This window comes from Corvus hawaiiensis, chromosome 7 (genome assembly GCF_020740725.1).
Source record: "Corvus hawaiiensis isolate bCorHaw1 chromosome 7, bCorHaw1.pri.cur, whole genome shotgun sequence".
In the NCBI taxonomy this organism is placed as follows: Eukaryota; Metazoa; Chordata; class Aves; order Passeriformes; family Corvidae; genus Corvus; species Corvus hawaiiensis.
This window is the reverse complement of record NC_063219.1, coordinates 34,780,658-34,807,548: the sequence shown is the minus strand read 5'-3', so window position 1 is coordinate 34,807,548 and position 26,891 is coordinate 34,780,658. Positions and strand designations below refer to the sequence as shown.

Here is a 26,891-nt window from a genome sequence, read left to right as displayed (position 1 = left end):
TCCAAGAAGATCCAGAAGAAATGACATATATTAATCAAGAGGTATTTACTGACTAAAATAGAAAAACAAGCAGGTCAACACATTCCAGGTCTATATTTCAAAAAAAAAAAAAAAAAGTAGGTCCTTTTCCATTTCCTCATTTTTCACAGCTCACTGGTTTTAAATCTTGACTAATATGTTCCCATATAAAGACACTTGCATGGTGAGTCTGTCATGCAGCAATTTTACTGGTAGAGGATGAAGCTCTTCAGAACCAAATTTTACATCCAGACAGGCCCTCAACAGAGGCTGAAGTAAATAGTTTTGAACTGTGAGAATTTCTCCAAGTGACACATGACAGAATTTCTCCAAGGGACACATGAATTCCAGCCCATCAAGATCTCCTAGTGTCTAGGCAGAGACAAGCATTCACTATTATCCCTGATTCCTGTGGAACTGGGATTAGCTCTGATCTAAAACCAGTTAGGCTCAGGAATGCGAATCCGTGCATTAAAGGAACAAACAGTGATTAATCCAGGAATGTTCAGCACTCACCCTCAGCTGGAAGGGCCAGGATGGACCTGCTCCTACTTTGACTGCCCTCGGTGTTTTTGCTGGAGCAGGAGTGGGAGCACGGGGACCACGGGGACCACTCACTGACGACACAGTCCCTCGCACAAGGGACTTCACAAGCCACCACCTCGGGCCGGGGAAGCTCTGAGCAGAGGTGATGTGGAACTTCTTCACCTGGAGCAAATGAAACAAGACAGACATGGAGGGAGGCACAGCTTGGTTCAATACCCACAGCCTGCATCAAACAGACTGACTTCATGTCAAACATCCACCTGCCCATGGAGGAATATGCTACAGAACAGCATGTGGCGAGGCTGCAGGCTGGAAAGTGTAATACTTGAACAACTAACTTAAAAATTTATTCAGGAAAGCAAAGAAGAAAGAAATGTGTTTCAAGCTCGGTGTGTGACATCTTGGCTCTAGTCCACTCTCTGAAGCAGGTAAGAAAAAGGAATGAGATAATTTCATCAACAGAAAGCTGTAATATATCAAATATATCAACAGAACTAATGACTGTTGCCCCGTATTTTCTAGCAGTCTCTACCTACAGAACCTATTTCCCACAGTACAAATTGCATGGGTCCCCAAAGAAGTCAGATTTCTTTTTTCTGCAGGCCAGGGAAGTATCTGGCAGATGTTTTGGTCCTTCCACTTCAGCCTCACCAGAATGAGCCACTCCTGTTTCTGACTCTTGCTTCTCACCCAAAAGCTAGGAGATCCAAAATTACCAATCTGTTGGGCCACCCCCACCCAAGGGAGAAATACTTTCTGCAGCAGATGAACCAAGGGACCTGGACCAAAGCCTATCTCCTGAGGAGAGGCATATTTTCAAAAGCCCTTCCAATAACAAGGTAGGACAGGGGGGACTGGTGAGGAAAAACCCACCAACCAAAACCACTGCCAGAATGAGCAGCAAAAGAAGGCACATGAGGGATGTCATGAGCAATACAAATCAGGGAACTGTTGTTTTTAGAAAGGAAAATAAAATAAACTTTTTTTTTTTAATAATAAGGGAAAAGTCTGGAAATTTTAGCTATTATATAGAATTTGCAAGGACATAATAATTAATAAAAATCCATAAAATGTAACTCTTTTAGTACTGAATTACACCTAATGTCTTAAAAATGTATTTTAAGTGATGAACAGTCATGACTGACTTCAGTCATGACTGACTTCATTACACTGTTCTATTACTTAGTATTTCTGGATACTCATGAAATTTCAGCTACATATCTGAGATTACTGAAACCTCAACTGTTTATAAACAAAAGGGTCACACCAAGTCCTACCTCCTCTTTTGCCCTCATAATAGTTACAAACCTCTCCTTCAAGGTTTCTTTGATTATGAACCTAGGGAAAAAACATAATGACTATCCAGGCTTAATTATTCTTAAGAAAAAAGCCTAAAATTTATAATGGCAGAAAGTGCCTCTTTCACCTCACGCTCCAGGAACAGGCTCCGTAACAAAGCAGCCCAGGAAGCAATTATAACTGGGAGGGCAGAAAACTGTGCTGCTTTTACAAGAGCTCACATCTCTGAGTGAGTAAATAAGAGAGGAAGGCTGAGAGCACATAAAGCTGTCAACAGCACGGCACTATTATCTGCAGTTGCATCCCTAAATGAAGACAGGCTCATCGCCCTCGAGGCACAGATAAAACTTTTCAAGCATATTATGAGAAGGAACAGCGGATCCAGCAGGCAATCAGACTGCAAGATATGGTTAAAAATACTTTAGTTTTATACTCCCTTTCCTTCGTGCTCACCTGGAAAGGCTCAATGTGCCCAGTTTTTGCAACACCCCCCTAGACACAGCCCCCATCCATCAGTGCTGCAATTGGCATCCCAGGAAAACCTGTATCACCACTGCTGCTTTGAATGCTCACCTAATGCTGAGAACTACCTTCAGAAAAAAAACCAATGTGACAACAGCAAATAAACCTGTAAGACTTATTCCAGTTGTCTTCCCCAGTCACTTAAGCATCAAAATCCCTGCCAACATTTTGACATCTTGTCTGTGCGGCAGCAGGTAATGGAGGGGAGGCCTGGGCAGGCTGATTTAGGAATCAATAGTACAGCACCAGCAAGAGATTACATGCTTTGCTGAAGCAGGGTGCAACACCTGTCCTCCTCTCCCATCACCAACAGGGAAACACGTGGACAGCCAGGGACAGGCTTCAGAACCAGATGGGATGAGATGGGACACTGGCCATGAAAGTGCAACCCCCACCCCTCCATCTACACCACAGATTATCTGCTACATCAGGGCTTTAGGGCCAGAAAGTGTCATGATGTTCACCGAATTCTGAATTGAGTCCAATTTTTTCCACCAATCAGACTGTGCTACAGATCTAAGCATCAGAGAAGAATTACTTGTTGAAAGTCAAGAGAGCCTTTCCACTGATTTAATCCGACTTTAAAAAGCCAAGCCACTCCTCTCAGAAGATGAGTGCCCCTTTGGGGTGGCTTCCTCTACCCATAGGCTCACGTGCCACATATTGCAGGGTAACCGCCCTGTGGGGAAGGGAGGCAAAGGAGGAAAATACACTTTCAACTTCTTCCTTCCATGATTTCTTTTCACACTGGATTTACAGCAGGTGACAGCAACAGCACCACTGCAAACAGAGGCTGTAATTCACAGTTCCTGGGCAAAGAAAGGAAGCTTTGTGCTTTGTTAGAAAGAGTTTACCACCGGGTGCATGAAGGTACAATTCAACACTCACTTTGATTTACTTTATAGCTCCATTCTCCGTGTTCAAGTTTAATTACTGCCTTCTATTACTGCAGAAGGGGAATTTCTTCTGTACCAGCTGCCTGGCAGAGAATTCTCAGAAAACTACTGTATACTATAAAGGGAGGTAATAATCTTTCATTTTCCATGAAAAATACTAGAACAGGATATAGCTGAAGTGTGCTTTATGCATTGTCGCAGATTTAAAGGGAATATTAAACTCTCAAGAGCTTCCAGACTGTCCACTCAGTGCCTTGAAGGTGTAATTCTTACCTCACATCTGCTGAATAATCTTTCTAGATCTTTCCATAATCTTTACATGCACAAGCACGTTCTGTGGTGCCAAACGGGAGATGCACCCAAATGTACTGAGGGAGCTGGCAGAAGAGCTCCCCAAGCCACTCCATCTTTTACCAGATGTCCTGGCTATCCAGGAAAGCCCCAGAGGTGATTGGTGACTGGAGGCTGACAAATATGACACCCAGTCACAAGAAGGGCTGCAAGGAGGATCCAGGGAACTTCAGGCCTGCAGCTTGACCTCAGTATCAGGAAAGGTCATGGAGTAGGTCATCTTGAATGCCATCATACGGCATGGACCAGGGGATCATTCCCAGCCACCATGCATTTAGGAAAAGCAGGTCCTGTTTAACCAACCTGATCTCCTTCTATGACAAGACAGCCCACTTGGTGGATGAGGAAAAGGCTGGCGATGTGCCTTCCCAGACTTTATCAAAGCCTTTGACACCACTTCCCACAGCATTTTCCTGGAGAGACTGGCTGCTATGGCAGTGATGGGTGCACTGTTCACTGGGTAAAAACCTGGCTGGATGTGCAGGCCCAGAGAGTGGTGGGGAATGAGTTACATCCAGCGGGGGCCATCACCAGTGGTGCTTCCCAGGGCCCAGCACTGGGGCCAGCCCTGTGTAACATCTTTATTGATGATCTGGACAAGGGGATCGAGGGCACCCTCAGCGAGTTCACAGACAACATCAAGTTGGGCAGGAGTGTGGATCTGCTGGAGGGCAGGAAGGCTCTGCAGAGGGATCTGGAGAGGCTGGATCAAAGGGCTGAGGCCAGTTGTGCGAGGTTCAACAAGACCAAGAGCCAGGTCCTGCATTTGGATCACAAAACCCCCAGGCACCTCTCCAGGCTGGAGGGTGTCCAGTGGAAAAGCATCTGGGGGTGCTGGTCAGCACCAGCTGAGAGGAAGAGCACAACCCACACGATCCAGCTTCTGACCTGCCTGCGGTACAGACACTGAAACAGCACCCTCAGCATTCCCGGAGCCCAGCTGATCCCCCTCACACACTCTTTATTTCATGCCTTAAGCACTGATTGTTCTCAGCCTCGCTGAATGCTTGCTTTCCTAAAAGAAGCAGTAGTTAAAAAAAATGTTACTGTTTTCTATTCAAAATGCTTTATTGCAAGCACCCTGACCAACTCTAATGGCATTTTTTAAAGTGATTGCCTTGTACTTGAATAGTTTAGTGATTATAAGGCTGAATACTCAAGATATACCCACCAGATAGCATTTTACAGGAAAGATTTAATCCATTTTCTCCCATGTCAGGGTGTAATAATTACAAAAGAGAAGACAAGCATGGCATTTTTGTAAATATATTTGCTAACAAAGTAGCTCATTACCTAAGGTACTGGTCCCTCACTTGAATTCTTTAACAAGGTAACAGAGAAGCGCCATTCCAAGTGGAACTTTTCATTCACCTAAAAGCAACTGAATTCTTCCCAAAATGAGAAACAAAATAAGGAATGACCTAAAACCCTCCATGAACTAAAGAGCTTGGTTTTTATCCAGGAACTTAATTTTTTTTTTCCATTGTATTTTGCATTCCAGAAGGAGAAGCCACTCCCACAGTCCTGAGTAATGCACTCCATGGTGAGGCACTGAACCAACAGGAATGTTTTGTTTGGCGTCAGTCCAAGATTAAACTGCACCTGTCTATTTCACACCCTGCCTTGCAGCTCTGGTGCATTGTCTCATTCTTCCCAGTGACCTGTTGTGCCCATCTCCCGTGACACAGTTCTTAATTACTCCTGCCAAAGACATCCCTCCTGGCTCAGGAAAAAGGGAATGTCCACTGCACAGGACACAACTAATGCAGCAAAAATAAAAATGCCATCAGGCAGCAGGAATCGAAAGATCAACTCAATAACAAACCAAGTGTTCTCCTTTTGACATTCAATAATATAATACCATGCTCATTTTTTAGAAAGAAAAATCACAAAGTCACTTTGAAGTTTTCAGGTTTGAACACATGGGGAGCCTCAAGTGACCTCCATGATGGGAAAAGGACCAAGAAGAAGGAATTGTATTTCAGACCGTTATGCACGGCTACGTAGAAGTTCAGAAAATTTATTTTTTGCACAAATGACTGCCACAAAAACGCTGCATATTTAATGACAATTACCAGTTTGCCATCGATATTTCTCCTTGTAGCATTTCAAATTATTCAGTGGAAATAATGAAGCTGTCACCTAAAATACGATACGTATCGTAAAATTTTACGTCCCACTTAAATCTCAGAAAAGAATGACAATAAACTTTGATTAAATACTTGTCTGTAACAGAGTAAGATGTCAACAGGCAGCAGTAAATTCGGAGGGATTCCTATTGACTGCATGCCAGTTTGCTGAGAGCAACTGCATGCAGAGAAACTGTGTGCTGGCAGGATCCTGACCTGGGCATCTCATCAACTAAGGAAAATGTTACATTTAAACGCAATAAAAATCAAATTACAATAGGAGAAATTTCTTATAACCATTCCAAACATCTTCATCTCATCACAACATTACAGATTTATTTCTTTTCCCAGGTTGCACAGCCAGCTTTAGAGAAGAAAGCATCCAGGGCTTGCCGTGCTCAGTCATCTCCGGCAGATGAATGTCACACTCCACTGAAATCCTGGCTCCTGGCTGACTTTGCTTAATGCCAGTCAACAGGTAAAACATTGGAGAAGAGAGGTGTCAGTTTGTCAGGGAAAGCAGTGGTGTATGGAATAAATTTAATTGCACTGGTCCATCACTATTATCAGAACCCCACGGAGGGGAAGGAAATGCAAAAGTGATGAAGAGGAAGGGAGGTCGAGAGCATGAAAGAAGGTGAAGCGGTGAAATAGAACAAGCCAGTCACGACAGACAAGAGGAAACAAACACAAATAAACTAGGACATTCTTTAGGGGAGAAAAAAACCAAAAGAGATGAGACAACCCTTAAGGTTTTGAGTCAAAAGACTTGGTCAAAATGCAACTACAAAAACATTTTTAACCACATAATGCACAATGAAGAAAAAGGGAATAACAGTGCAAGAGTATAAGGAAAAAGGAAAGGAAGACCAAAAGTACAAAAAATGAACAGAGGCAATGATAATGAGTATGGAAAAGAAATGTATGTCTGGAAATATCTTACAAAATCTCCATAAAATCAAAAGTCTCACTCAAATCCCTGCCTCACTGGCCACGATCCTGTTCCTTACCTATGTCCAAGTGTCATTACAGAGGTCATGAGAAAAAGATGATGACGAGTACAGAAAGCAGTATCTAGTTTTCTTCCCTATACATTCTCTACTGCAATTTGGACTGTTTACCCACAATTATTTTCTCTCTTTATGTAAATGCACTTAAGAAAACTGATTTGTGACTCCAAGGAAGCTCCACAAAAGCTCAACACAGGTGAGGCACGTCAGCGAGCAGCTGCCAGGCCTGCAGAGAGGGTCCCAAAACAGCTCAGTGCAGCATTGCCACACTCAAGGTTAAAAACCAACACACCTGCAGGAGGTCACCCACAGAGAGACCAGCTCTGGTGTGTCTCCTACCCCACACAAGAAAGACAGGTTGTCACTTAAAGGAATTTGCTGGACCTTCACCTACTGAGCTTGGGCACGGAAGCAGAATTAGTTGTGCCTTGTGGTTGTTTGCACAATCCCTCCTGAATGAAAGAGAAATGGCTCAGGTGGCAGCTGAAAGTAAACATGGGTTCACTGTATCCCCAGAGAAAAGCACAGCAATTCGGGCTGCTGTTCCTAATAATTAACATAGCACAGCAATCTGAAAACTTAAAGTATAAGAACATAACATAATCCGTATTAGTGTTCTGCAGGGCTTTTTCCCTCGCTTTCTTTCTAATTTTTTCATTTTTTTCTCCATTATCCTTCTTCCTCCTTGTAAATGAGGGAATCTACACAGGTGGGTTGATCAAGACTGATTGCAATTAAGATTCATTGTTGAAATTGCTGCTGTGGTATAATTGAAACAGGTGTCCCTCTGTTTCCTTCTCTGTACTGCTTTGTTCCAAATGCTAAACAACACAAAATATTGTAGAAACCAATTACACAAATAAGTCAAATGTATTAAAATATTATAAAATATACATCTAAGTTCAAAACTTTGGGGAAAAAAATGTATTGTGGACTTGTTAATTCCAACAGTGTTCAGAGTCCACTCCATCTTATATCTTTGAAGAAGAGTAATTTTAGTGGAAGCATTCAGGCATTTTAGTCCAGAAAAAAAGAAGGTGACATTTTATTCTGAATGCATCACACCCATAAATTTCCAAACTTTTTATTTTTGACGACTTGAGGTGCCATCTTCAATCTCAAAACTTGAAAACAAATTACAAGGGGCTTATTACAAAGGGCAAACTAATTGTGCTCTCACACAGCCACTGACCCCAAAAAGAAAACTTTTGTGTTCAGACATGGAAAAGCGCAAAGCTTTTGTACTTCTGGTTTGATTATTACGATTTTTCCTCAGATTATGCTACTCCTAATAATGAAGTGCTTTGCTCATTTGCTCATAAGCACGAGAAACCCATGACTGACTGTTATCCAAATGGTATTCCCAAAGTAAATTGGCAATTTGCAATGTATTGGGAATAGCAGACCCTTTTTCTCTTGTAGCCCCAGAAGTGAGTTGGCATTAACATAGGACACTAAAAATTCGTAAACAATAGTGCAGCAGATGAGGTTGATCTAAGTTGGCAAAAGTCTTGTTTTCAGATACAGGGAATGCTAATGATAATAAATAATTGGAAATACCATCTGGACTCTTTAAAAAACATCTTTCTCCAAGTCTGCTATTGAATCTCTACAAAAAGAGGATCAATGCAAAAGAAAATGAAAACAGTAAATTAAAATTAGATTTATGCCAACTACTTAAAACTAAGAGCTCATTTAGAAGCAGTTAACACAAAAATGTGTTCTAGTTCAGCTGCTGAGTCTGGCCTAAGCCCATAAAGCAACTCTGAGAGCTCCCACTATCCATCAGGAAACGTTCAGAATCTGCAGGACCAAATACTAGGCTATTTTTTATCTTTATTATTACTACTATCTTTTTCAATTTTGTCTCTAATTGATCCACAAATCTCAGAACTGAGCTTTTAAAAATTGCAATAAAGAAGAAAATACACCCAGTACCACAGATGATGAGCAGTCAAGGGTCCAGATGAATGTCTGAGAACTGTTCTTGACCGAAACAAAACAAACAGCAAGCCATGACCTTCAGTTCTTGAGGAGAACTTCCCACTGTACCCACAGGTTTAGCCAAGTACCAACAGTGCCTGTAAAGTGCATTAGACATTTTTCAGCTGGGTTCAGTTACTTCTGGCTAATGTATCCTGACCTCTGCTTGAACCATTTTTACATAATAAAGCCGTGAATTTTAGACAGAGTGTTTAATTCCCACTGTATTTTGCATAGATCATTTAGTACTTAAAATGGGGATAAATCAAATGTAGGAAACACAATATTAACAATATTTTCTGTGTGCTTCCACTTTGCCTATGAGGTGGAACTTTAATTACTTCATTAATAACAATGCCTGCATTTTCAGTCAGTAGTGCATCATTCCTCTAGTGCCATTTAAACTGCATTTGGTCTCTAAACGGCTCCACCCCCTGGAACTGGTTCACTGATTATATTGGAACAGCAGCCTCATCCTGCTTACATCTCAGCTACCATGGCATCAACAGAAGAATTTAAAGGCAGAAACCACTTATCATGACCTAAAATGGTGGTTTAGAAAAGTGTCCTGATATTTTCTGTCTCCAGAAAGTTTCTATCGACTCAAAGGTGACAGTTGTTTTTGGGAAGAAAAAAAAATACCAAAAAAAAAATCCATCAGTGTTTTCCCCAAATATTCAGTTCAAATGGTGTAAAAAATACTAAAAAAACCAAATAAGGTATGTGTGCACCTATGGCTGCTGGGTTTTCCCAACTTGAGTGATAAAACTAAAACCTGAAGACTGTATTAAAAAATGTCCATAAAAAGATCATTACCAATGCTTTGGTAGCGCCCTCATGGTGTGCACTGGGCTCACAGAAGGAGAAGAGAGGGAGGTGACAGAGGAGAGTGTAAAGGGACAGTAAGGGAAGAAAACCCAGGAGAAGGAACTGCCTTTGTTGTCAAAGGTTCACGAAGCTGGGGCTGTCTCAGAGAGGCTGAAGGACCATGTGCTGAGGTGGGAGCTCAGACAAATGATGTTTGCTGAGTTCAGAGCCCCTGAGCCAGCAGCTGCCCTCCCACACTGACCCAGTCCTTATTTGCTACGAAGTAGAAAAGAAAACAAAAAATATGAACCCCAAAGGGCACAGACTGATACGAACCAGTCATCCCCTTACAGGTTTTCTAGCTCCTGTTGGAGAGCTGCTATTTTAACTTTGGTACCAGATTAAAGAAAAACACAGAATCTCTAAATGGAATCAAACCAACGCACCTCACCCCATTTTTAAACACCCCGAAGTGTTGAAGCTGTCAGGAGACATTTGGACACGCTTTTCACATATAAGAAGAGAAACACAAGAAGCGAAGAATATCCGGCTAAAATTTGGTTTTCTACCACTAAATTTCTTTGTGTGAAAAAAGCAATAACCTCTCTGCAACTTAGAAAATATTTTTGTTCTGATTATTCAGCTATTAAAATAGAAAAGTGTCGTTTTATGACAATTGCTTTCGGCAGGAGATATTTTACACTTATATTTGCAAGGAATAGGAATATAAGGAAGAACAATATTAAAACCTTCAGCGTTAATCTCTATTTTCAAAGCTAAGCACATTTTGACAAACTTTCTAATAGACACTGTTCAAAATTCATAACATATATGAGCATGATTACATAATTCTAATTTATTTTTTCTCCCTCATGCACAGCAATAAAATTTTACCTTTGAACTTTTATTTATTACAACTTTTACTCTATGGAGGGCATGCAGGCACAGAAATATAATAAAGCTCTGCTAATTCCATACATTATTGAAATCCTAACAGTGTAAATGGTATCTTACTGTCTTCATGCATACTTAAAATTTCAATCCAAAACCTATTTCATTAAAAGGGATGGTTAAGAAACAGTATGTGTTTTTTATACATTTGTAAATTAATGTAGCAGAATTATATTTTATATATTCAGAAAAAAATTATGTAATACTAGTGTTTGTTTAGGTGTTGTAAGCAAAAACTTGATAGATGCTAAATAATTGAGAGCTCCATGCATCAGACCCCTAAGCACTATAAAAATACAGAGAGAGGAAATGCAAGAGAATAACCTTTGCACACCCATGGGCTGCTGTAAATTGGGTCTAATTCCAGCAGTAAAAATCCCACTGATGTCCCCAAACTGGGAAGTGCACAGCTATGAAAAATCACTTTGAACTTAATGAAGCACAAAAGGAATTTAGAGCAGGAAGATTGGGGGTCACCCATAAAACAATGATACCTGGCCAAGGAAAACATCAGGACTAACACACAAGAGAAATTTGGGGCATCTCCTAGCTTGGTGAATAGAAGAGCAACTGATCCAGCAATCCAAGTGAGTAAGGGAGCAGCTCCTGCAGTCAAGTACATGAGAAAGTGTAAAAGTTGACTCAAACTGCAAGTTTGGCACGAGCTCCTTTCTCCTCGCAAAGGTCACTTCGCACATTAGCTCCAGCTCCACTGATTAGCAGCTGAGATAGCAGCGCTCGCACACTCCTCAGAGTCATCAGGAAAAGAGACAAGGGGATGACTTTCTGCATGCCATGTCCTCATCACATTGCTGGTAATTGTTCAGTCACAGATAAGGCACAAATCGGGAAAAAGCAGCAGAACAGAGTCCTCTGAAAGCATTAACAGAAACAACAACCTTTACGTTTGGCACTGAGGCATCAAAAATGATAGTTATTATTACTGCTGTAATTACATGGCTGGGACTCAGAAGAATTGCATTTTGCTTCCCTGGAAACACAGCCACGTGTTTGACATCTAAACCCACAGGAACAGATCTCCCCACCACAGCCAGTTTGCAGAATGCCTATGGAACCTGAAGACACACTGCCAAAAATCTTCCAAAGAGCTCCCAAGCCCACAGGGTTCTCCTGGAGGCAGACTATGCCAGCTCTTGATTTTGAGTCAAATTTAAGCTACTGAGCCATTCTGTGCCACAGCAAACCCAGATGAGGCAAGTTAAAAACCTCATGTCTGCATGAACTCCCTGCACCAAGCAGCAAAGCAGGGAGCAGTTCACCACAGCAAACTATGATGGTGTGTCTCTCCTACGTGAAGGTGAACTTTCAATATCAGCTACCCCAGCTACAGAGCCAGAATTCAAGAAAATCCTCAGAAATGGGGTCTCAGCCATGTCTGGTTTAGAGAGGAATACTCACTTTTAAAGGTGAGGAGAAATACTTTTCTCTAAAACCAGATAAGCAGAGCAAAATTTTTACCTGGTCTCAAGCAGTTAGTTGAAACATATTCCATTACAGACTTGAAGTCACCTCACTGGCAACACAACCTCCCAACATATTGAAAACCAGTAGGAAATGTTGAATTAATACATATATGCTAACAAGCACTCCTACAGCCATGAAAGTTTAATTCAGTTTTTCACTAGCTGACGCAGTCCCCCATGGCTGCTCTGTGGTTTTGAAGCTCTGAGACAAGGGAAGAACTAGAAGGAAAAGGCTGTAGAGCAGGGAACCACAGAAAATCAGAGGGAAAAGTCTCTGGAGAAAGCCCAGAGCAGAACACTCACAGCAAAAGAGGCAAGGCAGAAATGTTGACAACTGGGGTGGGATGGAGGAGGGAGAGAAAGGCAGGAATGTGAGGACCTCAGAAGTCAGCCTCTCTCTTCAGCAGTTGTGGGGCTACATTTGGATGATGTGTAGAATACTTCTCAGCAATATGTAAGATTTTAACATTTTTGGGCTGTGTATACAAAGAGATGCAAACAGAATGAGTTTTCAGAGACAGTGCAATACTGGCTGACTGCACAGGGCAAGTTATCACACACTGGAAAAAAGGAACTTCTACACACCATTGGGGTCTTGCCAATACATCTTAATGTTCTGGACCATGACAAATGATTGGATAACAACTCTTACTCCCCTTGTCATCATCCATCTTCTTAGGAGGCTTATTTCCTCAAATCCTGATGATGAACCTCTGTAGTCACTTATCTGAGCAGTGAAAATTTATTGCCTTTACTAGAAAATGAAATTCTCTTCCAGGAGAACTGCACTGGACACAAAAAGGGCAAATTTCCACCCTGGAGTATACAGATGCATTTTCTTTCTCCTTAGTGGAAACTATATACATTTATCCAATGTCAGGATTTGGACCAAAGGGTATCTCCTCTGTTAATAAGAATGGCTAATTTCCAATTAAATAAGCTTACAGATCATAGAGATGCCCTAACGAGGAAAAAAAAAAAAAAGCAAAAAAGATGAGGCCACATATTAATCCTGCTTTCACTGCACATATTTAACAGGGCTGCCAAAGCACAGTCTCCAAAATACTTACTAATTACACTGGACTGCCTCCAGCCGCTGTCACTGCCAGGGAATGGGCAAACTTTGCAACAAACCAACCCACCAAGAGTTCAGAGATGATATTATTATTTTGGAAAAGCCTTGAAGGGGTCAAGAAACAGGAGAATAAAGTAATGCAAGGCTGATTTGGACAGAAAATAGTCTGTGGACTTCATAAGCAGCTGCAGAAAAATATTTTGGCACAGCTGGGAGCAGCTCCCAAACTGGCAAGCTGCAAAAGTATAGACTAGACACTCCACAGCATCATGTTGGAATTAAACACACACTGTCCCCAGCAGTTACAGAACCTGTAGTGCAGACTGAAGTGTAAAAAGAAGAAAAGTCACAGGGCAGAAGTCTATAAACTCTGCTGAAATAATCCATACATGCCATCTTTTTTTTGTGTTCAGTGGCAAGATGCAGTACCCCAAGGGTGGTTGTTCCCAGCACAGTCAGAGCCCAAACACCAAAGGATGACTGGAAGACCTGAAGGCACATCACTAAGAAAATCAAGTTCCTACTTCTGTCAATCAATGATGAGAAGTAGCAAATGTGTGCAAGTGGCACATGACCCTCACGAGAAACAGCACCAGGAACGGTCTCTGCAGCCTTCTCATCAAGCTGCAGTTCAACCATTAACAGCTCGAGTCAAGAACCTCCATTCCAGCTTTATAGTGCAAGAAGGGTTGAAAGAACTGCAGGTGCCCAGAGCGACACCATAAATATTGATCACAGTGCTCATTCCACTTCATTAGCCATGGAGCACACAATGGTTCCCAAGGGAGAGAAAAAGGCAGGTCCAATTTTAATCACACTGTCACACCAAAATGCAAACCTTGTGGAATACTATTTTAATTACTGCTGCTTATTCATGCCAATTTTAACCTATTAAAAAAAAAAAGTGTTTCTGGACAGTCAACACTCTGAGCTGCCAGAGAGGTACATCCACACTACATGAATCAGCTCTCTGTAATGATACCCAAGTGAGCTCCGCAATCAGCAAAAAGCAGTTTTTCAGTCCAGCACCTCACCCTGGGCTCCTCAGAAACACAGGTCATCAACCAGCAGAACTTTTGCTGCTGCAGCTGTGGTGTTCCTGAGCTACAAACTGGTGTCTGGCAATGCAGGGGCCCTATAAACTCAGTACTTTATGCAGACTGATTTACTGTGCTGGGCTGACCCCGGCTGGGCACCAGGTGCCCACCAAAGCCACTCTGTCACTGCCCTCCTCCGCTGGGCAGGGAGAGATTATCACAGAAGGTTCACAAGGTGAGATAGGCCAGGGAGGGATCACTCACCAGCTACCATCACAGGCAAAACAGACTCCACTCAGGGAGATTAGTTTAATTACCAGGATAATGAGAAATAAAACCAAATCTTAAAACACCTTCCCTTCCCCCCCTCCAGGCATCACTTTAATCCCAATTTTCTCTTCCAGAAGCCACCCCTGTAGCTCATTTGCTACCAAAACCTTGCCACTCAAAGCCAATACACCTACATAGTACAGTACATAAATCCTAAGCCATTTAACCTTCAAAAATATATGTCTGGGAACACTGCCAAAGAATATTTGAAAGGGATTACAGAAAATGTATTAGTTGACACTTAAAATTAAAATATGGATTTCAACTGAAACTCTATGTAAGGGGGACTTTTCCCCCCAAAATCTGTTAGTTAGCAGCCATGCTGAACGAAGGGGAAATTGTACAGTCAGCTCAGACTACACAGGGCAAGCTGATATATTTTAAAAGCTACATTTTTATCTACTGAAATAAAACATTTTACTTTTTTATTTTTCTACTTTAATCAGAATATAACCTCATTAAATGACAGTGTGTGAAAAGAACATATAAACTAGTAAAAAAATATAAAAACTTTCTGAATAATTTAATGTTTATTGCTTTTAGACTTTGATATTCTGGTCTTTACTACTTAAATGCAGTTTAAATGTATTACTTGCCACGGCCTTTACGTTAAACCCAGTAAGTCTGCAATTTGTGATAAAACTCCTTATCTCCCTCTTTCTGAACCTCCGCAGAGATCCAAGGTTAATTTGCAGATAATATTACTTCATGAAATAATTATCTTAGTCTATAGTACTTAAAACAGCTAAATTCAAGAAAGGTAGTTTAGCAAATGAAGCTGTTAGGGCTGCAGGATGAGGCTGCTGATAGGGCACACACATCCCCACCTGGCAGCACCTTCAGTGGGGGGCAGAGCTGGGGCAGCCATTCCCCCAGGAATTCAGGACAGGGATACTCCGTGTCAACTCACATGAAGGATCCAGACCCATCCAACCTCCCCCTCCAAGCCCCCAGATGCCAGTGGCAAGGCAGCCTCTGCCTTCCTCTTCACAACCCCAGCACTTGCTGAAGAATTACTCTCTCCAGCCATTCTTTCTCATCCTGCTAATTTTTCCAAGCATCCTCCTATTAAACTATACAAATATATTCATTTAGTAAACATCCCATTAACCAGGTCAGCATACAGTGTTCACAACTTATTATGGAGCAGCACCAAATCAGTCACAGAAGCAATTATGCAATTTTAGAGCAGACAACTCATTTTAATCTTCATATGGGGCTGGGGATGTACATGCCAACATTCATTCACAGGACTCATTCATTTCCAAGTATTGTACTCCATTTGTTTCATCCTCACTTACACGGCACTCGTGTCTTTTGATTTGTAAGTTTAGTGGGCTGTCAGAAAATATGAGCTCAGTGCTCCACCCTTCATGTCAGGGATTTTTTAATTGAATTTAAGGGTATTTCTATGCTTCTAGTGCCTGGGGGCAGCAGGAGAAGCTGGGCTCGATATTTAGAATCCAGACTTAAATAAGCATTAAAAAAAAAAAAAAAAAGAAATAAAGAAAAAAATACCCAATAACAAACATTAAAGAAGTGAAGATCTTTCCAGAACTATTTAAAATAGGTGGTTGTAGAGAAGAGAAACCAGAGCTAAGAATCTGGGATGCTACAGTTACAACACAGGGGGAAAAAAAAAAGCCTGTTAAAATCCCAGCTTTATTTGAAGACATGCATTTATTGAAGCGCCTTGGGAAAACGGAATGCCATAGAATATTAACAAACAAGAACATGCTCTGTCAACCACATGCAGCACCACAGACATTTTGAAGACCTAAATAAATAATGTATTAGAAAACCTAGCCTAGGCTGAATTAATTCAGATTCCAATGATATAAATGAACAGCAGTAGTGGAATTATTTCCCTGGGACTTTAGTCATATATAGCATTAAAAGGAAAGGCCTTAAGATACTTATTGATAGGCAAGGAAGTGCTATCCTTAGATCTATGCATGCCCAGGGAGCATTCTGCCCAACTTAGAGTCTCAGAGTTTCCAGGAGAGTTACCAAATCACTCAGCTTTATTTGCAAACACCATGAAATAGGCACAAAACACCCTCTTGGCTCTAGTCCCCTTTGACACAGCACTAAGTGTACAACAAACAGTGCTGACTTGGTATAAAACTTGGGAAATCTGCTGAAACCAGGGCAGGGGGGTGATGGGAATTTTGCATCTGGCAGCAAAAAAATGGAATTTGAACTTACAGGATCATCTTGGTTTCTACAGTATATTATGGGCAGCCATGACCCACCTCCCCCCTGCTTCAAGCACTTATGGAGCCTTCTCTACAGAACTGCCCAACACGCCGATTAAGTTCACAAGGACTTATCAGTTCTGCTGCATTTTAACCACAAAAATGATGTGGTTGCTTATGTCACAACCACATTTGCCAGTAATGAATGGAAACAACCCCCAGATCAGGGACAGACCTAGGTGCAGTACCAGAGGAGATGTGGAAAGGGACCAGGTGGACCTCACACCACCTGGAAGTGATTTTGGGCCTCCAGCAAAGCCCCTGGGCTCACCCAGATGCAGAAAATTCCCTGCTCACTTGCTAATGGCAGATAAGGATTCTCCCTCCCTCCAGAAAAGTCACTTTTCAAGCTCCAACAGTCTCACACCAGATGCAGTGCCTGAATCCCCATGGACAACACTGGACACAAGACTAATCCAAGAACTTAGTGGGATTGTTTTTTCCTTTTCAGGAGTATGAAAGGAAAAGCAGCATTGTCTGTGTGCTACTGCCCCAGTCCCCGTGGGTGTGTTGGCTCACTCTTATCAGTTTTTTCTCTTTCTGGTCTTGATAATTACCAGGTTAATGCGAGGGTTCATTGGTAGCAACACCATCAGGCAACTGATGGCAAAATACAAACCACAGCTGCCAGAAAGGAGCTGGGCAAATTCATGCTTACAGTCCACATCTCCTTGGGAATTTTTTAATAATGCATCTGTTTTAAGAACCATGACAAAAGGTGACACTAAAATTTCACAGCAGGGGAAGACCAGGCTTCAAATTGTAAAATGCATCCCAACAATCCAGGACGATCCAGTTTCTAAGGAAACTCCACCTCAGATATATATGTTCTCTCCACAGACTTGGCTCTGACATCTGCAAGCTGCCTAAAGATACAAACTGAACAAGCTGTTTATTTAGAAAGGGACTATGAAATATCTTATCCTGTTACTTGTTTAACTCTCCTAAACAAAGGAGTACCTAATTTGAGGCAATTACAGCCGTACTTCACAGACAGAAAGAAAAACATCGTACAATAGAATTTTAAATTGTTCTCAATCTCCTCACAGAGCTAATCTTTCTCGACTCACTAATTCACATTCACTCCAGCACTTCACAAAAGCTCCCATTTATTAAATACGAGATTCAATTCACAGATAAACAATTCAATAATGTAATCAACACTTAAAAATAATAGCTTGGCTTCAAAGTTTGGGGAGAATTAGGAGTTTTCCCTCTTTATAGCTGTTCTTAGCATCATTTCCTGTCACAGCTTCAGAGTCCAAGTCCTGTAATCAAGGTCCTCTGAACTTGTATTTCCACATGAGTCAGGATCTATGTGAGGATTGAATCCTGTCCCACAGAACTCACTGAATTCCGTGGGAAATCTGCCAACAGGGAGATGCTGAAGAGCATTTAGGAGCACATCTTACGGCTGTTTTCCCTGGTCTCCAATTTCTCTAGTACTTTATCACATGTTTTTTTCTCTTTCCATTACTACCACCTGACTAATCACAAATTTCTGCCTAATGAAGAGTGCTGGCATTACAATACTTAATTAGAATTAAGAGGAAGATTTACTTTAAAAACCTGACCGACCAATATGCCCCAGAGCCAATCTCAGTAGTGCAGAACTACCCCAAAATTTCCACGTTCAAAATTCTTAATTAAAAGTTTGTCAAACTTCTTCTTTTACAGGGAGGGGGGAAGCCTTCCCCTCCAGCATCCATTAACCTCAAAACAAGTGACTAAATTGTTTTTAAATCAGCTCTACTTCATGAACAGCTTGATAAAAAGAAACTCAAAGAAAGTACAAGACTTATCTTTCATTTCCACTCAACAGCCTTCAAAACTACTGTACAAAGGCGGCTCTTGCAATCACTCCTGTCCAGCACCGAAGGAATTCCAGCTACAGAAAAAGCTTTCTGTAGGGCCACCCAGCAGGAGAGCATTAAATTACACAAAAAAAGCCCTGCTTTCTTCCCTCGACTAAAGGGCTGTGGTCAGAGATCAATGTGAGAAGGTGTCTATTGAAGTTACTGGAATTATTCCCTTATTTAAGCCTCGGGAGAAGGTTGCTGCCGACACCCAGAGCACAGCACAGAGCCAGACCCCAGGTGCAGCTCCTGCCCGAGGAACAAGGAGCACTGAGACCTCCTGGCTGCAGGCTGCTCCCAGCCTTTCCTCCTACCCTGGCTCCTCCACATCCATCGTCTCCCTCTCCCCAATCCTTTCTGCAGACTGAGCTGCAGGGCAGCCTCCAGCCCCACACTCCCACTTCCTGCAGATATTCACTACCGGGTCTCATTCTCCTGTCTGAAGAATCAGGTTTAGTTTATTTCCATCTCCTACAGAACTTAACTGGCTTATTTTGAAACATTTTTTCTTCCATGAGTCATATCATGTGATTTGCACTGCATCCCACTAAACCTCACACACAGAATGCAATAAAACACAGTCAGTCACTTCTTTACCCTAATGATCTCCTATTTAATTTAAGCCTTTTATACTGTTCTGGCCATTTCTCTTAGGAAAAAAAATCTTGGCTAAAATAATTTTGAACTGTGAATTGGACAATTTTGTCTCTATTAAGAATTTGAAAAATATCAAACGTGCCAAATACTATTTTCTGGCTTGTTTCACCCTGGCAACCTAAGAATATCAGAATTTGCAATTGTACAATTTATCCATCAGCTGAACACCAGAAAACTTTGAAACCTTTTATTAATGTAAGCAAAATGCCTTAGAGACTCCACTTGAAATGAGGATGATAAAAAGACGACATAAAGCATCCCCGTTTCTTATATTCCCCAAGAAACTGTGAGTTTTAAAGTCTTAACATAAATGTTACCAAATCATGATCAAGGAGTGAGGTATGCCATCTATAATATCTACATATGAGGAACTCTTCCTTCAGTAGAAAAGCCATGAAATCCTTAATCCCTTTTGGAACCCACTTAATCCAAAAAGCCAGAAACCTTATGGATGAGATGAACCCTCACTGTCACATCTTCCACCTGCTCTTCCTGGTAGCTTCAGCCACATTTGGGTCACAGATGCAGAATTTTGTCATTAGTAATACTTTTCAAACAGATCCTTCTACCCTCCTTCCCCTTTCATCCATTTAGTTATTTTAGAATTTGTCATCAACTTACCTTTTTAACACAATTCTAGAACAATCTATTTTGCTCACATTTCTTTCTGAATCAGAGTTCCCTAAGAAATACAATAACTCTCCAAAAAGAATATGAACTACATGTATGTGAAGTTCTGCTTAGTTTAAAGAAAAAAGCCAAGCAGGTATTTTATGCTTCATTTCACTGAGAAAACAGAAATTGCTGTTGGTACTTACAGGTATTTTTCTAGTTTCTTACTGAAACAACTTGGGGTTTTTGTCTACAACAGGGGCAACACCAAATAAAACTATTACACTATTTCATTTCCAGACTTAAAAAATTAGCTGTAAATACTTCTGCAGTTACAAAATACAATATAAGAACCTTCCTTTCAGTCTTATAATCAAAAGGTTAGAAAGCATTACACTTAATAAAGACCTCCTAGACACTAAAAGTAGCTCATAAAAAGATAGTTTGAAACTATACATATGCACTAGCCTGGTATATAAATGCTAATCCTTCTATGTAGATTCTTCAAAGCACTTGCACCAAAGTAACAGACCTACAGGTCACACACACACCCCCTGCTCTTTACGTAACCTTTACCACAAGCTCAGATCAACGTAGGTCAAACTTATTCCTTAACATTTAAAACAGAAAGGGCAATACAGAGTTTGCCATATTAATTGATGTTTGTATTTTTCTTAATGTTATAGTTCCCATTTCTGAAAGGACTACCTCGACCCTTTGTTCCTAACCTACGAGTGTTTGAAGCCCAGGTTAATTTTTAAAAAACATCAGGACCTGTTGCTCCCTCTCACCAGTGAAAGTGGGAGCTGGGTATTTGAAAATCCATCTCCTCTCTGCTGAAACAGCCACAGGGAAGAAACAGCCTTTGCCCTCACCATTTTAGCACTGCTCTGAAGTCTTGTAAAACATCTTTTGGAGACAGAGGGTATCAAAAAGGAGCATTAGATACTGAAAAGAGCCCCGGTTTTGCATAGCAATTCATTTGAGGGCATTCTGCACTGACCACAAGCTCACACTCAGCTGGCACAAAAAAAAAAATAACTTCACAGGTGGCTGTAATACCTTATACTGTCAGCACAGGAAGGATGAAAGCTGGCTTTATTCCTAATAAACTCCACTGTATCTCCATCAGCCAAATATGAGGAGCTAAAATTACCACTGGATACCAACTGTAGCTGCCTTTTGGATGACTGACACAAGACACACCACCGGCATTTGAAACAGCACAGCTTAGCTGGAAATCATGCAATGTATTTGCACTCAAAGATAAAGAAAATGAATCAGAGTATGCTTGAGTTCAACCTCTCAATTCAAGCCCACAACCTTGCACCTGTCCAGCATTAGATATTTCAGCCTATACTTTAGTGAAATATTCCTGACTGCTAGACAGTTATTTACACACACATAGCTACTACAACAATCATTTATAGACTTTTCCATTTCTGTCTTCCTTGGCTGGTGGGCCACAGGTTTGCTCTAATCTTGAATGAAGCAAAACTGTTAAAGTGTGACTAAGCAGAGAAAGCTCTAACTTTCCCACAGTTTACCTTAAAATTAACCTGAAGCTGATCTTCTGTTTCTTTTGCAGACATCAATTTCAGTAGAGGATTCAAAGACAGTAAAGTCTCCTGAACATGGCAGTATCTGTCCTCAGATTGTCTGTGAACCAGTCCTAGAGCAGGGCAAAATCTGCATTTTGAGTTTTTAAATGTTTCCAGCAGGAGACAGCAAATATTTGGCATGGTACCAGCTGCTGGCAGGTAAAGCTTGATGGAGGTAACTAAATCCACTCCACCTGGCTCGTTAACAAGCCGCCTGCTCAAAGAGAACATCAATCTTTATGACTACAAGAAACACTGGTCCCAAATCTAAGGAACAACTCACACACCATACTTCAGCATTCCTCAAACACTCATAATACTCAGCCCTGCTACTACACTGCAACATCTTCCTTCCACCAGGGCTGCTAAATGAGAAATATGCATCTTATTTAATTGCTACAAAGCTTTACACGTAGCCTTTTAGAATCTGTGTTTCTAAAAGTCAGGAAAACAAACTGGTTTGGGATCAGCAGCTCCAGTCATGGGGTATGGTGGGATACACTCCAGGAACTACGAGGAAAGAACTTATTTCAAACTTATTTTCGGTAAATTGAACGTGGTAAATCTGTTCTCTGAGAAATTAAACAGAATCTGCATTAATTCTATATCATTAATCCACTGGAAAATGAAAAATCATGAATTCTATCCAGGTAAGAACTTGGCTTTGCTGAGATTGGACTCTTCTCCTACGTAAGTGATACTATGACTTGTGTTAAAACAGGACTGTCAGGTCCTTCAGGGCTGCTTCCCTCATGCCCTGAAGGAAGAAGAAAACCAGCTGTCCTGTGCCCTTGCAGTGCCTTCCTCCTGCAGGATTTGGGCTCAGCTGGTGGGGATGCTCCTGCCCCTCGGGATGCTGCGCACAGAGTGGAGCAGGGATCACAGACACTCTTGGGGACCACGGGACACACTGGGACTGCCCTGGAAGCACAGGCAAGCAGCTGAGCACACCACTGTTAATATTCTACCCCCAAAGAGTCATCAACTTCTCCAAGTGCAGAGCTTCACTGTCAACCCCTGGCAGAACGTAATATTGGATCTTAAAATAACACTGCTTTGATTACCTTACTTCCCTTTACTCCTCGCTTCAATTCCAACAGGATTTCAGTGTCTGCTCTGGCAATTGAGTTGTGTGAATAATGGATTTCTGTTTGGGCACTGAACCAAAAAAAAAAAAAAGAAGAAAAAAAGGAGGAAAGGGAAAAGGAGAAAAGGGAGAATAAAATAATGTTTAAAGTAGAATTGAAGAGAGACTGGGGGAGGATTTAGGAAATAAATAATTTCAAGGTAAGGTAAAATGTTTGCTTAATTAGAAAGGAGTATTTTGCTTCTGTTAACAACCTCTTTTAAAAATATTTTGAATTTTTAATTTTGTTTAACACTAGCTCATTTACAAAAAAACTCCCAAAAACATTAATCATTTAATCTAAAAATTACTGAAAGAAATTTTTTCTCTGAAATATTGTTCTCCAGGTTTACAAATAAAACAGCCACATGGAACAGAAACTTGGAAATAGGTGTATTTCAACCCAAACATGTCCATTTTCTGTGAACTTATTAACACTTAAAAACAAAAACCCTCTTATCTTCTTGGCAAGTGCCAGGTTCTAGATTGCAACTGCCAAGAACCAAAGAGATGGCACAGGGAAATAAAACTGTTGTGCTGAAGCTCCTCTCAGCAGTGCTGCCAGAACCCCTCTGGCAGCACGGTTTATTCCTAAGCTGCCCCCTTGGCAGATGGTCCATAGCAGGGAGGTTCACCTGGTACAGCCACAACTCCTGAGACCTGCCAGGTGTTATCATTTATCAGATGAAGCTGGGAGGGGTGCACAGACACCCCCAGGGTGCCTCAGAGCACCAGGTGAGGCAGAAGGTGCTGAAGATGGTGTTTTTGTGACAGGTCCCAGGACCAGTCCTTCGGGTGCTACGGGGGGAGAGAGAGAGCAGCATCCTGGGCCCCTCTGGACTCTGTTCCTCTGGCTCAGCACCTGCATCTCCCTGGCACTGCATGACCTGTGCATGAATAAGGGAGAGATTATGAATAAGAATAATCTTATAATTATGAATAAGAGAGATTATTCAGCCCTGTTATAAATACTGTCCTCAAAATGAAGACAGCATAGATATGTAACAAGTTTGGATTGCCAGGTTGGACGGGGCCTCGAGTAACCTCATGGCATCCCTGCTCATGGCAGAGGGGATTGGAATGAGGTGATCTTTAAAGTCCCTTCCAACTTGACCCATTCTCTGATTCTATGAATTTCAACTCCCACAAACCAAAGAAACCCTGACACCCAAGCTGATGGTACAGAAAGGCAAATACTCTGCAGCTTTTGAGCTGTGCTTACATTTGTTAACCAGGAGTAGAGTAGAAGAGCCTGAATCCAGCAAAATCACATGACCTTTGTATTAATCCCTGTTGTTGATCTAATAATTTCCGATTAAAACAATTAAGCCTTTGGGTATGACTTATTTCATATATTTGATTACTTAAGACACCATGCTGTTCACTGTCACAGAGAAATTCTCTTTGCTACTAATAGTTCTTCTGGTAGGAATCTGAACAAGCAGAAGCAAATTAATAAATGATGACATGGGAATTCCAGCAAAATAGATTGATGACTTGTGGGTATGATTCTGAATAATAACATTTTACAATCTACTCAAGAGCACAGCTAATAGGCAAGAATTCATTTATGGCATTGTCAGAAACATTTATAAAATGCTCGGAAAATGAATTGTTACTTTTATGAGTCATTCTTGTTATTTCATGAGTTTATTGTTATAGTTGCTTTCACGAATGTTCTCAGGTTGTACTCCTTACCATAACGACTACTCTGCACAAGCTGCATAATAGGCATTTCTAAAAACAAGGTCTGGTTCCACATTTGTCTCGTTTCAATCTCATTTTCTATTATTAATGCAGCCTAAAATAGATATGGAAAATAACAACAAAAAGGGTGCCCAAATTCCTTCATCAGACTGAACCCAGCAGGTTTATATATTTCTTAGCATCTAATTCAAACAACTATGAAATTACCTCTGAAGGCAAAACTGCTCCTGTCTGGACTGAAGTTCTACCTGCTGACCCTGAGCCAAGCCCTGCTGTCTGCATGTCCCCTGACTCACCACACTCAAAGTGCTTGTACCACTTAAAAAGACAAAAGCAGCAAAGCACACGAAAGATGATTTTGGTCACTGTCTTCAAAAAATGAAACACAATATGCTTTGGCTACTGCACAATTGCATTTGAAAATGAAAAAGTTTTGAGCATGTTCGTGTTTTGTGAACTGGAAAGTTTTCAGGGAGTTCCTTTCATCTGGTCAATGCACAGTAATGTCTGTCGGTTCTAATCAAGGCTGTCCGAAACCAAATGTCAGACACTTGCAGCAATCTGCCCAAAAATACATTACTAACGGGCAATTATTCAATTCCTGCTGAACAGCCGAAAACAACCACTCTGAGAAAAATCACCACTAATTCCTGAGGTGTCTGTAAATATGAAGAGTTTTCAAATAAATTCTTTTATCTGAATTATAGATCAATGTAGCCAATGACACACTTACACAATCCAATTTTTAGTACAATCATCAATTTTCCTATACTGTTCTTTTGGATTCACAGACTTTCCCAAACATATCCATTGACCTTCACTAGCTAAATAAAAAATATCATCCTGAAAAATTTTGTTTAGAAGAAGCATACAAAAGAAGTCTTTCCCCATTCTGTGCATTACTTCACGTTATTTAATTTAATTTGATTTATTACACTACTGCCTTTTATTGATACAGAAGAGAAGCACTCAAGGGATATGGACCAGACACTAAGAGTATCTTGCATGTGTTCAGTAACTTATTAACAGAGATTGGAGACACTTCTAGGTGGGAGCAGACACCTAATAATGACAAAGTAATGAGATTACTATTGTCTTCTCATTACTCCTCATCTATGCTAAAGTACTGCAAATCACAAATTACAGACTCCAGCTACTACATAAAACCCTGCTGTCTATAGTATGCGCTCTGTGGAACCACTTCATTATCACAAATTAACCTATTTAAGAAACAAAAAGCCATTTCTGTACCTCTAGGCTGAGCACAAGTGTTACATCACTGAAGTTCCTGCAAGCCCTTACACAGAAATGTTGTTTTGACAGGAAAGTCTACAGAGAAACGCTGCATATCAGAGCTTGACCCATCTGGGACTCGCTCCCAAATTGTCCAAGCTCCAGCTCCAGCCAGCAGCAGTTTGTTACCTGGGTCAGTGCCCCACAGTCTCACCAGAAAGGATGGCTTTTTAACATGGAAAGGAAGGACACTACAAGGGATTCAAAGGTGAGGCTTCAGTTGGAGAGAGAGGTCTGTTAGCCCCTGCTCCCCACTCACCTCTCCCACGGCCTGGGCTGGCACCATGGACAGTACACGGCAGAAGGAAAATGTGCTGACCAGAAGCTCCTCTTTGGCAAGTGAACAAACAGATTCCACATGGAAAAGGCCTCCTGTGTCTGACCCATGGAGAGCCCAGCGTTCCACTGCCGAGCACAGGTGGCAAAGGACACGGGTTTAGCCCTTGAGGATGGAGGGGAGAAGGTAGGAAAGGACAAGAAGCCTGATGGCAAACTCTTCTGCAGCACAGCTGACACCAACAGCACTGACAGAGAAACTGCTTGTGAAGAGAAGTGAGCACACTGCAGCAACACGAGGAGAGCATCACATCACAAAGTCTGGCATTTGCATGAAAATGACGGCATTTTGCCAGCAGGGATACAGAGACAACCCAAAGTACCCTAATCAACACAACTCCAGGCCCATATGAACTGTTAAGATGATGATACACTGGATTTTGGCATTTAACAGGGTCCAAAAAATATTTTTTTTTCATCCCTTCAGGCGTTCAGTAGGAATACTGAGCAAATAATGCCAGGCATGGATGACAGAATGACTGGATAAATCACTGGATTTTAGGAGACAGAGCTGAATTCAACAGAAGACGCTTAAGTAAATGAAAATAGCAGCACACAACACAGCTTTCAGCAGGGCCGTTGCTTGCACAGAACACTGAATTGTATTGTGTACAATGCCTGGCATGGACACGGGCCTTATGCTATTTCACCTGTAAATGACACATATCAGATTACCACAACTCCCTCCTGACCTCCTACTGCCAACTAACCAGCTAAAACACATTAAGCAAAGCTGACACTTACTCCAACTTTTATCCAAAAAAAAGCAGACTACTTTTTGAAAAGGAAATCTAGGTAAGAGAACATTACAGAAGGAAATAAATAAGGTTATGAACAAAGCAACTATGTTAGTGAATTGAGAGAAGAAGAAACAATTTGACTCTTCTTCCAACTTCTACTTTAAGGATTCTTCCAGACCTCTCATACTCAACCAAGACTTGAGAAAAGCTTGAGAGTACTATTAAGCAGTGATTCTAACCTGCCTGGTAACCTGGATATTTCCTGGT

The 26,891-nt window shown here is 41.3% G+C and overlaps 1 protein-coding gene across 7 annotated transcripts in view; it reads right to left on the bottom strand.

Annotated features, from left to right (window-relative positions):
* The window catches only part of THSD7B (thrombospondin type 1 domain containing 7B), a 299,255-nt gene that overhangs the window by 135,534 nt on the left and 136,830 nt on the right, over positions 1 to 26,891 (bottom strand). For all 7 annotated transcript variants that reach the window (XM_048309745.1, XM_048309748.1, XM_048309749.1 and 4 more), the window contains exon 9: positions 535 to 726. In XM_048309745.1, coding sequence (XP_048165702.1) covers positions 535 to 726 — 192 coding nt within the window. The remainder of the gene's footprint in view (positions 1 to 534; positions 727 to 26,891) is intronic.